The sequence below is a fragment of the Telmatherina bonti genome (assembly GCF_933228915.1).
Source record: "Telmatherina bonti genome assembly, chromosome: 4".
NCBI lineage: Eukaryota > Metazoa > Chordata > Actinopteri > Atheriniformes > Telmatherinidae > Telmatherina > Telmatherina bonti.
In genome coordinates, this window is record NC_136622.1 from 29,990,431 (window position 1) to 30,005,180 (window position 14,750).

The window sequence follows — 14,750 nt, forward strand, 5'->3', positions numbered from 1 at the left end:
TTTGAGACTGGGCCAGATCAGCAGATAAGACATAAATTAGACCTAATGATCAAGTCTTGCTACAGAAATATGGACCATTTACATATCCCATTGCACGGCTCTCCCTTCACTGATGCGTTTTGAACCTTTGCAGAGTGTATTGCCTGGAGAGGAAAGCACCATCAGCATTGCTGAATTTAAAAGAGATATCCATTGTGTTAACTACAAACACATTCAAAAATATTACTCTTGTTCTTGTTTATTGACATATCACTTTAGAATCTCTCAGAGTCCTCATGCAATGTGTATCTTCTCGGCTTATTGATACTAAAACATCGTTTGGCTCACACATCCACCTTTTTGTGGAGTTACTGGATGCAAAGCAAATATGCAAATTCAGCACCAATTGTACTTTTTAGAATTTCTTTGCAAATTTTGTGGTAAACAAGTGTGTTATTGTTGATGCAAAGAGTCGTTATTCACAAATGTCATTCAGATCGCACAGCATTCTCATAAGCTGAAATCATTTGCATGTTGAACTCAACTTGTTCAATTTGTAATGAGGTAATTAATCACAGTTGCTGTTGCTCAAATTGATGATTGCCACTGCTTAACAAACAGAAGAAATAAATGTGTGTTTGGACTGCACCGTGGCTTTCTGAAAAGGAAGTAAGCAAGAGGAGCTGCAGCCCATCAAATATTTATTTCAACTGCAATACTTTATATGTTTTGTTTTTTAACAGTATAAGTATGAAAAATGAGCAAAGTAATTGTGACAAAAAGTGGAAAATGAAATGGAACAGTCCACCCTCATAAGAAAAGGAAACACGTTTTTATCTAGTAATGCTTGCTTGCTCAATTTCTCCAAAGATACAAAGATTTATGCAAAAATTTAACCATGAAGAGATGGCTTCTGGCTGTTTGTGTACACATGCTTACAATGAGCATTAGTGGAGAAGTGAATAAACAACCGGTGACATAAACAGTTGTGGAGGCTGATGTGTACATCATGGCAGACCAACGCATTTTCACAGCTGCAAAACTTGTAAATCATGTCTTGGAACACTGAAACAGATGAGACCGGAGGATGTATGTTGCCATGAAGCAAACCAATCAATAGAGCTGATGTTATGAGTGAAAGGAAATAAAGTGGAGATTAATCAGCATCACTTAATAAATCAGTTGAAATCCAGCCATTATAACTACAATCATCAGGATGTCAGAGATCTATAAATTGCTAAGAACGGTAAAAGTAAAGGCATACTCACACTCATTTTTCCCCAGTATTTCATGACCAAGATGAAATTTAAATAAAATGCATCAAGTGCTGTATGATCATTTAAAAATCCAACATAAGACATTACTGACAAAACATGGAAAACAAATCCTTGCTCATGTTACTGACTCAGTTACAGACAAATGAGACACATGATGTCCTATTTAGTTTTAATTCTTAAAACTTAAGATCACAATTGGAGCTTAACAAATTAAACTCAACATTGATTTAAACTATTTCTTTAAAACGGCTGCCAAATGTCTTTACACTCTAGAAGAGATGCAAATATGACAAAACCAATAAGAATATATAAAAAGCAATTTAGCTTGAATGAAGCTACAGTAAATCACTGCAAAACAGCTTTAATATTGTACTTTTTACGTTTCGCTTTCTTTGGAACCCTCTTTTTTTTTTTATATATATATCTGTGTGACATGATGCTGTTAAATTTAAAGACCCTGACTTAAGTGTCAGAACTGTGGCACTACTGCCATTGTTTGCTTATTAAAATGAAAATGACAATGGTTTTATTCACTCAGGTGACGAGCAGGAAGCTACTGACATGCACCAGATTCTTTGGGTACATGTCCAGCACTGACGTGTCATAGCAGCAAAAGCACAGCTGCATTAATTATGGCTGCATATAATTCAGACATTGTCAGGACCAAGTGGAACACTTCAAATATCAGAACCCTAATTAATTTGCTGTCCGTGCTGTGAGAAGTCTAAACATCTAAAGCTGAAAACAGTATCAGAATATTGATCAGAATAATGTTAGTGTGGGGGAGAGATGAATGTGTGAAAAAGAGTTATTTAAAAAAAAAAAAAAAAAAAAAAAAAAAAAAAGTATGGTCAACCTTTCAAAATCTGAGCCCATGGTCAGAATACGCTGTTCAGGTCGAGAAGCAGAGAAACTAAAGGTCCTGTTCATAATTGATGGTAAAATGAAGCGAGCAATGGACAGATTAAAACATCATTGGTAGAAATAAGGAGATTACAATGCTCTGCTGTTGCTGAGAGATCAGGAAGCATCAAGAAGCTGAGGTGAGTCTACTTCTGAGTGAAGTTGGACTCAACTTACAAAGTAAGGAACTTGAGCACTGAGTGAAGCTTGGAGTTAAGCCGCTGCTGCTTGGCATTGAAATGAGTCAGATGAGGTTCCAGCATCTGCTTGAATGCCTCCTTGTTACTTTCATTTGGAGGTCATTCAGGCACAGATAACTGAGAAGATCCTGGTGCAGAGCCACTGCATGATCGGTTACACCACTCATTAGTCGATAGATGGATGGATGGATGGACAGACGGATGGGCAACTTTACTCGGTGTTCATGGAGCAGCTGTGATAACTATCAGTCAATGGCAGGATCTGAGATCACACCTCTGACTTCTTATGCCTTCATGTTTGCTTGCTATCGATCTTTCATTACATTATGATAATCAGGCGTTTTTCGTTAAACTATGTTCAATCTTTGATTGATATGTGATCATGTTAAAAGGTCATTCACACTGAGCACATTTAAATAAATTGCTTGTTAGTTTTCTCTCCTATTTGGAAGGAAAATGCATAAAAAATCCCATAATGCTTTTTTATGCTGTCATCGTTACTCTCATTATTAACATTTCATAAAGACTTGCAGCTGCTAAGAAGCTTCGTAATACAATGTTCATTTACTGCAAAGGAAACACTAGGAATGACTTTAATGGCCCAGAAACACCTGTGGTATCAGATCGCAGTCTGATCCTTGGCATAAGCATCTGTGTGGAGCTTGCTGTGTTCTTTTTATTTTCCCTATTGATCTCAGAAACAATAGGTAGAGAGATCTCAGTTGGCCTCATGACTCAGCAGATTTGCTGTGCCATTAGTCTTAGGGTCAAGCCCTGCTGCAGGGGAAGCAACCTTTTTTCACTTGGCTGAAGTTAGGTGTTTAATGACACTGAGACTGTTGAGGAGCTGAAAAAGAAAATACAAATTCTTAGCAACACCAGGTCAATCAGCACAACAGGAGGACCACAGTTTGTCATGGTGGAACAACGGAAATCTACACTGCAGGGACTCACCGTGTGGAGGCTTTACCTTGGATGCCACCCGGTGTAATACAGCTGCTTCTTAATTGAACAGGAAAGACCACCACCGCGTGCCTCAGGGAACCATGGCTGTCCCGAGTGCCATGAATGAACACAGCAACTGCATTATTACCCAACTAAATATAAAGCGCATGTACAAAACAATTTTATGCATTATTACCTTTTCTGCCATTATTCCTGAAACGAACAAACAGGTAAAAAAGTCAGGGAGAGTAAATCCTTGACTAATCCCTTCTTGTCTGCGTTATTATGAGAAAATCTCTTTATTTGAGCATTAGACACATACAGCTCGATTGGAGTAGCTGATTAAGTGATCACAATCTCAGTTTCATGCAGAAGTGGAAACTGAGTGATGTTATCAGTTGAAATGTCACATTTTTTCTGCAATTTCTGGATCATTAATAAATACCCTTATATACATACATAACATATACATAAGAATTCATAATAGTCCGTGAAAGATACACTGTCAACTCCTTAGATGTTTCATACTAAAAAAATTGACAGTTTCTGGAAGATCATTTTCTTAAGCAGCAATCAAGGAAGAAGACCACAGCATTAAAAAAAAGTCTAATATTCTCCTGCAGGCCAGTGTTAAACCTCATGCATCTGCTTGGCTGCCAGAACAGGACTACAGATGACTAAATAATGATCTGGCCACCTTCCTTTTCAGGATTAAATCATTATGAGAATTCGTGGACCCTTCACAAATGTGACATTTACTGTGGAGGTGGAGATGACACACCTCTTTGAATCACAATTGAGAGACAGAGATTTCTGCTTCATTTACAGTCAGTCATGAGGTGATCAAGAAGTAGGGGAAGCTTATGGCTGGTATTAGAAAGAAGGGTAGTTATGAAAGTTAAAGTGTATGTTCAGAGTAAAAAGGAAAGAACAAAATTAAAATGTTACTATTTAAGCGACTACAATGTTGCTTAGTTGAAGAATTAGGAATGAACATTGGAGTTACGATTTTTTCCTTGGACAAAATGTCCAGATTTGAATAACAGCAACATTTCTTTTTGTTTAGAAAAAAATGATATTGAGAATCATAGTTTCTCAATTAGTCATGCAGTAAACATGCAGCTAAAATACAGAATAAATGCTTTGTGGCTCCACTGTCCCAAATTTGCAACTTCCCCCCCGCTGGGCAGGTAATCATGGTGATCATGGTGACCAGAATTCATAAAACAGGAACAGTATTGCTCTATGGAAAAAAAAAATAAAATAAATCAAATCTTTTGTGAAACATTGTTGTCAAACATCTTAATGATTGTTTCAGACATTTAATGACAAGCGGAGGGGCTTCTGTCCATCCGGCTTTTAAAAGCTTCAGCATTTCATTGGTGGGACTTAACAGTCCCCTGGTAGAAATATTGTTCATGTAGATAAGTATTCATTTCTTCATGTTATGATAATCGCTACATTGCTCAAAAACTTTTAAACTAAAATATCCTTTATATCTGCTGCTGATATTACAATACAGAAAAATGTATACTAACAAATGAAATAAAAAAAATCTCTGAAGGTATTCCAAAGATATGATGGTTGTAAGATGTAGATGGACAATATCAAATGTCACACATGTTGCAAACAGTAACCTGTCGCCCTTACCAGTAAATGGATTTGAGCTTATGTAATAAATTGTTAATACAGTATTAACAGGAGGGCTTATCTAACTGCAGCAAAAACTAAGGAGTAGACTATTAACTTAGAATTGGTTTACTGTGATTCAAAATACACTATTGACGTTTTTGCAGAATGGATTTGCCGAGATATTTCCGAAGCTGCTTTAAATCTTTTTTTAACCCAGAAAACACTGCAGATGTATAATATAACTGTACAGTTCTAATGAGCATCATTACTCCCGCATTGATATGGTGCCAAATAAGCTCAGTGAATTTCTAAAAAGGCCCAGTTATTTAAAGCAAGTGATTTGAGCATTAAATCTGCATCAAATATCTGCTTGAGACTCGCATCACAGCAATTAAACATATTTCCAAAGCCCATTAGAAGTTAAATGGAAAGTGCTACAGAGGGGCTATGAGATGTGCAAATTAAAGAAGTTCTATAAACTCGAGGAGGATTGGGTACAATCTACTCCCTGCATGAAATGAATGGGTCATGGGAAGCTCACATGAGAGGCCAGAAAGCTAAGCTGCTTTAGTGTCATCCTGAACATTTAGTAAGGTGTGCACAGCATAAATAAGGTTAGAATTTGAATAACACGCCATGATCTTTATCACTGAATTGGCCTGTGGGTATATGTTAGCATGACATCCAATACATTTGGTCTGTGCAAGTAGTGTTTCAAACATGTTTAGACAAAACAAATTTTTATTTTTCATCCAGCCCACTTTTCTTTAGATAGTTTTGTCACTTTTCATCAAATGGGCATTTTACTGCAGAGATCAACTTACTAAGGTGATGCTAAAGGCTGAAACAGGGGTGGGCAACTTCGGTTCTTGAGTGCCGTAGTTCTGCAAGTGTTCAGAGTTTCCCTGCTGCAACACCCCTGCCTTAAAGAGTGACTGTTTTATTGGAAGAAGCTTCTGTCACTATAGTCCAATGAGCAAGACATTGCTCACCAAGGCAATCATGATAAGCTTTGCATGCCCCTGATTCTGACAGGAAACTGATTTTGAGTGATTGTTACAGTAGAGAAAATCCCTCAATACAGTATCTTTACTGCAGCTCCAACACTTATTTGGCAGATAGGGGACAAGACACGACAGCGCCATAATACACGACAAAAGAGAAATTAAAAAGATGCAGAAACAGAGATCTGATATATTCGAACTTACAATCTAAGCAATTCGTTAATGTTTTTCCTCTTCAGCCTACAGCATTTTATTCTGCAGAAATTGTTCTGATATTTCTTACATTCTTGCATTTTGTCAGAAATACTCAAATTCACATGTAACCCATTTCACAAAAGACATTTCATCTTGTAGTAGTGAAACTACTTGGAGAGCTTTTAGACAATTATTACAAATGCTTTAAGCCTCTTCTACCTTCACGGTCTCTGTTGATGGTGTCTGTCCCTGCTTCAACCGCCAAAACCAGTGATAGATAATGGTTATAAAAGGAGCAATCAAACTAAGCATGATTGGCTTGTGGGATTCTTGAAACAGCCAGTAGTTGCCAGCAGCTGAGCAGAACGTGGCGTTGTGAGCTGCAACAGTAAACCTTAGAGTAAGTGGAGCATGGTGAGGTCACAGAGCCTGATTCTCTCTCAGCCTTGAAGAGATTCTGGGGAACTGTCAGATGATCCAACAGTGCTTTGTCCACACTGTCTACAGTGAGGATTAAAAAGATGGATGAGGGTATGTTTCAACTTTAGGAAGTTCACACTTTTTAACCTACCTGATAAGCTCTACGCTAGCTTCAGGAGGGGAGCGTTTGTCCATAAATTGAAACTTTGATTAAGGTTAACAATGTGGTTTTTGTTCAGGCTGGAGAAAATCTGGGTCACCTTTAAACCCTGTTAGTCATGCTAGAGGTTGTGGGTGTTTGCCCAAACACTTTACATGTGGCCTGTGGACTTGGAAAAGGGGGATACTTCAGGTGTGTGGGGTACTGCAAGCTACAAAGGGCCATTCGATCCCTGTGGAACCACAGGAAACCTGGTTTGCAATGATTTGAGATGATTCAAAATTGTCTCTGGTATTGGTCTCTTGATACTGATGTAGTTTGGAACATTAAAGAATTTATAGAAAGTTAGTGGGCAGAGGGTCTCCATGTCACTGTACGCAATATTGCATCTGTTTTATGTGAATGCTATGATTCTGTTAGCTTCACCAAGTGGCGACTTTCAGCTTGCACTGGGGCATTTATCCTTTTTTCGTAGACAGGAATGAGAATTGACACCTTAAATACTCATACTATGGCTTTTAGCCAGACTGATTCTTGCCTTAATTGAAGATGTTGAAGGAGTTCAGAACCCTTCGTGAGTTAGGGAAGCATAGATCTGAGCAATAACAGGCACTGGGAGTATTGTATCAGTCTGAATTGGTGAAAAAGATTTAAAAGAAAAAAAAAAAAAAAACATTTGCAAAATATTGTCCATTTACATTCTTACCCTTACCTATGGTCACAAGGTCTTTGAGGAGACTACAGAACAGACTGGATGGAAATAAAGCTGGGGTACTTACTCTTATGACATAACGGTGTGTTCAGACCAAACGCGTTTTGAGCATCAAGAGTGGCAGGTTTCCATGTAAAGTATATGTGAAGGTGTGGCAAGGGGGCGTCAAGCTTTTTTGCGTCGCATTTTGAGCGTTTTGGACGTCGGCGCTCACGCCAAATATTTAAGAAGTGGCAGTTTAGTGACCAGCGTTTGGTCTGAACACACTGTATGAGTAAGAGATTCAGTGATTTGGGGCTCTGTAAAAAGTCACTCTTCCCCCACATGAAAGAAGCCCCAAATGGGGGCCCAGGCATCTGTCTGAGTTACCTCTGAAATATGTGGAGCTTGTTCAGTGGGAGGAGACCCAGAAGCAAGATGATGACACTGATGAACATGTTCCTGCCTTGGTTAGAAATATGTTGTTTTTGTTTCCATGACTCATGATAATACAACAGCAGTTATTCTTGATTGTACAGTGAAAAATTAACTATAAAATGAGGCCGTAAGAAGTAATTATGACAGTCTAATAAACAATCGTTCATTTGTTTTCTTAACAGTCATATTAATGCAAGAGAGCTGGAGTTTATCCAAGCAATCACTGGGCAAGAGGTGGGTTACACCCTGGACAGGTCGCCAGTCCATTACAGCTAAATAGCATTATTGTTTGATTTTGTTTTATTCAAAAGAACACACAGTGTTTCCTAATCTAACAGATATAAAACCTTCTATCACTTAGACACAAAACTCAAAGAGTGAAATGAAGGTGCAAATGGCAAAAAGGCTCATCTTCACTGCACATTAAAGCACTGAGATATTCTAAAACAAGACATTATTAACACCTTCCAAACACCTTTGTACAACACTTCCCTTTCATCCTGCTTTGTGTCGTCAAAGCAGTGTGAGAAAAGTTCACACCTGTGTTGCTTCCAAGAAAGATTGAAACACAGTAAGACAGAAAAAATGTTCTGCTTTCATCAAAGCTGATCTAAGAATAAATAAATAAATAAATAAATAAAAAGAAAGCTGGGGGTCAGATGTAACCTCTTGTTGGTATTTTATCAACAAAGACAACAGACTTTGTCAAACATTGCATAGAAAGTAGTGCAGTGTGAACAAGAAATCAGCTGAAAACAAGGAAGCTCAAGCTAAAGTGCTGCTTGGATGAGTCACACCGTGACAGCCTGAGACAAATACTCTCTGGGAGGCTGAAATGCAACATGCCAATAGTGCATTATTACATACGCATATTTTCTGCCATCTCTATCTTTGGAAAGCAAATGGAGTTAATAAGGCTGTTTTTATTTGGCATTCTTCCTGCGTCATTACCGCTAAGGCCAAATCTGCACTGAAACACCAACTCTCCTAAGTATTCATCATGTATTCATCATGTACTTACTAAACAAAACCATTTTCTTTTATTGTTAAAGTCATTACAAGTTTTGGATTTGCTGCCCTCTGATATTTGCCCAAAGGATGCTTGCAGCAAAAACAAAAATCAGTGTGAAGTTACATGAGCTGCAGGAGCTGTAGGTCAGGCACCGACTGAACAGCTGTGCCCCAAACACAGGCCACAGCAGTGATAGAAGGATCAGTGCAGAGCTACAGCTGACCACATCAAAGGCCTCTGCTATGTGAAGCGAGGGAGAGAGCATGGGATGGTATTACCCACACAGCAGTCAGTCTGTGAATCAGGGAGAAAATACTGTTAGAGCAAAACTTTCAGTTGGTAAAGTTTACTTTGACATAGCGTGTGTTCGAGCTGTAAGCGAGAAGGGAAAAGTTATCAACTTCTGAACCAGTCCAAATCAATGTTCTGATGTTCTTACATAGTTCTTAAAGGAAATTAGGTAAATGCAGTCATGCACACACATGCTACTCACCCACTTGTTACTCTTTCAGAATCAAAGCAAAAATTGTACCGTAATAAGACATGTGTCCACACTTCATCCAAAACACTAAAACACATTACTGAATGTAATAAAATCTCATCAGGTTACTTCCACACAGAAGCTCTCACTGCCAGGAATTTGAAACAGCCACCGCAAGCAAAGATATTTCTTTGTTTTGTTTTGCTAGAGGCAAAAAAAAGACTTCTGTGGAAAAACCAAGAAGAAAGGATGCTGAACAATTTAGAACTGGAGTATAAAAAGGGTAAAAAAAAACAAACATTTCTCCCCCTGTTTAAACTGTTTTTTTTAACCTTTTGTATTTCGAATTTTATTTAAACTAAGTAACAACAAGAATGAGAAAGGATTCTGTACAAATAAAACAATGAGGAGTCGTGCATTACATGCAAAGTGCATTATAACCCTCTAATGCACAGATCCGAGTTGTTTAATCCACTTGTAGCATGGTCCCACACAGCAAACATTTTATAACAAATGTTTATTTCTTTTCTACAAGACTTGCTAAATGCGCTAAAGTATAGGAACCATTTTATGTTGGCCTCAATGTACATTTTATGCAAAACAACCACTGTCAAGATACCACACTTTTCCTTCATTCACCTGTTGAAAGCCAGCTGATCTGACCAAATGGATTGACACGTTGCTATGGTGACACCTGCAACAGAGCAATGAAACAATGATTTAACTTGCTGAACTACATGTGCATATATAAGAAAATAACGCACACCAGTTTGCAATAGACTTATCACTAACCATGGTATAAAATTAGATAACAGCTATGAAATATTAATCTTTGTAGATTTTAACAAGAGCAGAAGATTTTATTCCAGGTCTGGAGGCAGATCATCTGTACTTTTCAACGTCAAATAAATTTCACATTATGTTAGAGACATGAATGAATTCCAAACAGATTAGTGGTATTTGTATGGTATGAAAAATACTTCTCAGAAAATATTGTTGCTAATCCTGTGATCATCAAGACTATTTAAAGCAACAGCGTGCCAACTGGAAAGGGTGAACAGTCAGCCACCGAGGAGTAGTTGAGAGATTTCAGCAGATGTTATGTGTCATATTATTATCATGTCTTTGTACACACAACTGAAAGGCAGCTCCTTGCTGTATGTATAATTAATTCTCACTAAGCATATTATTTATATATTTCACCACGTGTTACTGACTCTTTCCTCCTGTCTTTTTCTCTTTTAGATTCCTCAAGTGAGCTATGCCTCCACAGCCCCCGAGCTGAGTGATAACACCCGCTACGACTTCTTCTCCCGCGTGGTGCCCCCAGACACCTACCAGGCGCAGGCAATGGTAGACATTGTTAAAGCGATGCGCTGGAACTATGTTTCCACTGTGGCATCTGAGGGAAACTATGGAGAAAGTGGCGTTGATGCTTTTATTCAAAAGTCTAGGGAGGACGGTGAGTCTCCATCCGAATTTCCCCCTCAAAAAGATTTAAACTGAAATTAAACATGTTTCTCTATTTGTAACTCGTCATTTGAACCATGTAGTGTTAGCCTGCACAAGCTCAACAGCAACAAGTAACTTGGAATATTTTATACAATTAAAATAAGCAATAAAGCTGTGGCCCATGAAGACACATAAAACAGATGGGGTTTTATCCTAAATTTCTTTTTAAAATGAAAGAGTTTTTAACGCCTGTTGCTGTGGATTATTAGCCACCTACCTCTTGATCATTGCTGATCACTGAGGTTTTAGCATGATTAAAAGTGAAAAAGGTACTTGTTTCTAACATTCCTCACACATAAGTCCAAAGTGGTGTCAGTGGTTTTCTTCATATGGCCAAGCAACAGTCCCAAACCCACAGAGTTCGTTTTCGCCATCAGTTAACTTGCCGTTTGTTCTGCACCAAAATGGTTTCATATGACTAATGATGGAATCTAAGGTGTTTCCCAAACCATTATCACAAGAGACTTCTGTACAGGAGATGCAGTAATGGAACTGAATTTGATTTTGAAATGCTGAAGAAGAATGTAAGAGTGAAAAGGAAGGCTGCAGAGCCTGCCCGGAGCATCGTAACAAGGTTGCACAGATGATACAGTGTTGGGAATAGTCAGGTTGTTGCAGGATGCTGGTGCCTGCTCACACTCGGTCTGACCCCAGACCTTTTCTGCAGCAGAATGTAATCAGTACAGACGTGTCCAGTACTCTCTGTGCCACTGCTTCTCCTCCGTGTCTGCCAGCCTGAAGCTGCTGCCCATCATCAGTCATCCTGGAGAAGCACCAGAGGCAGATCATTCCTGCAGAGCCTGCCAGTGCATCCAACTCAGCTATTTGCTGACCTGTATAAACACATCTCAAAACACTGGAAGACATTTTATTCATCTTTTTAACTTTATGTTTTTTTTGCAATTGTGTTCCAACCTTGCAACATTTGCCATCTTTACATTCAATACAGTAATATGAAACTTTATAAAACAATTTTTTTTTCCCAAAATCCTTAAGTTACAGACAAAAAAATCTATATACATGATAGAAGCAGATAATTATACAAACATGGAATCATCTTTGAAATAATTTGTGATTTTAAGCAAAAATTTCAATTTTAAAACATAGAGACAACACACTCTTTACAGTAAGTAAGGTATTCCTTTTTTTTTTCCTCGTCTTTTTAGGGTCATGTATGCTATATAAAATTCCTTGTATTCCGTTTAGTTTTGTGGTTAAAAACTTTGCAGGTAATGTTTGCATGAGGTTTAGGATGAAATTATAGCTACAACGGATGTTTGCTCTTTACTCAAATCTCTAAAAGCACTAATTTTCATCAGCACACAGCAAAGCCAGATTTTACAACAAGCACTCAGGTGTTTATGAATACTTTAAACCTTGAAAACATCCTAAATGTTTCCAAAGCATATAGTGTTTTGGGTGAAGTGCTTCAATTAAATCTTTGGCAAAATATTCTTAAACATTTCTTGAACAAAATCTGACATATGGAGAAATTTGTTGTATTGAAAAACACAATATACTGTATCCCAGACCGTTTTGATTCAGTTGGAGGATTAAATTGTCCAATTTCTCATTGTTGTGTTAATCAATCTGCCCTATAATTTAGCCCCTTGCATATCAAGACATTTGTTTAGCAAGCTAGAATCATATTTCATGAATGACACAAACAGCACACACATCATTTTTGACACAATGTAAAAAAAAAAAAAAAAAGTTCACTCTGACTTTTTCCAACTTAGTGAGCTAAGAACATGAAAAAAACTTATTTTTTTGCTGATGTGTAAGGAATAAATTATCAGGCATGGATGGGAAGACACTGCAATCTGATAAAAGTGAGATGTGGAAGTACAGTAGAAGTGCTCTGGGGCATGTGTGATTGGTGCCTCGGCTTTAGTATGCAAATCACACCAACCTCATCCCTGCCTAGTCTAATGCACAAATGTCACAGAAACCAAAGAGATGTCAAGAAAAAGATTAACTACAAACAGAACAGGCTTCTAGTTTAGATTCTTTTAAAAAGGTTAAACATCCATCTGTGCAGATGTTCAATGTGGCAGCTAATGGTCATTAGCACGTCGGCAGTTTCTCAAGCATGTCAAAGGAGCTGACTCAGATCTGATTTGTTGTTGGACCACTTTCTTTAATTCTGCTGTCATTTCTTTTCACCACCTCAAACTAAAAAACAACATGCCTGGCTAAAATGTAAGACCAGAGATATGAAATATTTGGAGACAAACAATGAAGTTTCCACTGTCATTCAGATGACAAAAAAATCTGCATTTCTGCAGTTCTTTCAAATCTAATAGCTGGGGAAAAAAATCATTCACATCTGTTTTTTTATACAATAAAGTGCCTCTAATTTCTGTATTTTCTCCTCCAATCCAAGCTTTGATTGATTGTGTGAGAGACACAGATGACAAATAGGCAGTTCTGTCAAATTTAGAACCACAGGTATTTGGCTGCTAAATGGGTTTAACACTTGTCTGCTCTCATAATAAAACAGCCAGATCAGAACTGACCAAATGTTCCATCCCATTAAGCAGCCAAAGGCCGTAGTGAGCAGCAGTTTCACTCACCGAATGTCATGGAGGCTGTGCAATGCACTGCTTTGCACAGAGAAAAGATGGTTCAACTCATTCTCTGGGGTTGTAATTTGACTGGTGTTACATCTGTATGTGCAGCCACAAGGTAATATTGATACCACTTCAAGTGCAGTGGGCACAGATGTTACTAATCAACAGAGTAGATGATGAGATTTTAATGTTCACTACATCACTCTGTCAGTATGTCTCCGTTTTAGGAAAATCTAAAAGAAATAAAAAGAAGAAAAATAAAAACTATTAAAAATAAAAAAAAGAACATGCTTGTTCAGCTGAATCAAAATTTTCAGTCTGTTAAAACACACCCAGACCACACGGTTGGAAGTTCAATTACTTATGAATGAAATCAAATGAAATAAAAAAATACTTTATTAAAATCAGAGGGAGATTGCAATTATTGATTCTAAAAATGATACAATGCAATTATACATGCTGATGCAGTCAGGCTCTGAATAGCCTTGGCACTCTGCATGTGTTGTTCCCATTCTGGGATCTGAATAATCAGCAGAAGAATGGTCACAATTAACAAGGTTTAAAAAAATAAAAAGGCCAAACCTGGATATATTGTTAATAAATCAAAGTTAATCCAATGATGGTTTGGTAAAGCAGACAAGGAAAGTGGGGTAATTAAATGATTTGTCTGTAGCTAAGCTTTGTTTGAGCCTGATTAAACTGTGCATGCCAATGTGCGTACTGTGCAGCATCCTCCACCACGTAATTCAAATCAGAGCCTAAGGTTTGTGAAGTTATGGTGAACTGAGGTAACACAACTTTCTTACATGCAGATCCTAAAAGAGCAGAAACAGTTCATTTTGATGTCTCACCAGGTGTTAGCTGATAAAACCGAGCAATGCATTTACAGATTACACACAAATAAAAAAAAAACATTGGTGATCTTAAGAGATGCCTTAAGGATAGACTGTGTTAAAGTGAGGTCAGTTATTTAATATTTTTCTCAAGGATATTTTAGATTGCATAGATGACAGCCATAAGTCATTCTAATGCACACTGGAGCTTGGCAGTTTTCTATTACCAGACAGAGGTGAATGTCAAAATGCAAATGCCCCAAATCAGTAGAAGGAGACAATGTGCAGTCTTTAACCTGCCGCCTCCCTGTGATGTCAATTTGAAGTTATATAAGAATAAAGCAGGTGGTTGTCTGGAGATTTGACAGATAGCAATCATGCACCTGCTGTAGAACCAGAAGAAAGCTAACATCAGTCAGTAAAACGGAGGTAATGATACTCAGAAAAGCTGTAGAACTGAGAGATGATGAGATGTAAGGACAAGACAAGACAAGA

At 37.8% G+C, this 14,750-nt stretch overlaps 1 protein-coding gene across 1 annotated transcript in view; it reads left to right on the forward strand.

Moving 5' to 3' along the window:
- LOC306754878 (metabotropic glutamate receptor 4-like) overlaps positions 1–14,750 on the forward strand; it is a gene marked incomplete at both ends in the record, with an annotated part of 126,817 nt that overhangs the window by 58,155 nt on the left and 53,912 nt on the right. Inside the window, one exon of the mRNA XM_079239004.1 lies at positions 10,583–10,799. Coding sequence (XP_079095130.1) covers positions 10,583–10,799 — 217 coding nt within the window. The remainder of the gene's footprint in view (positions 1–10,582; positions 10,800–14,750) is intronic.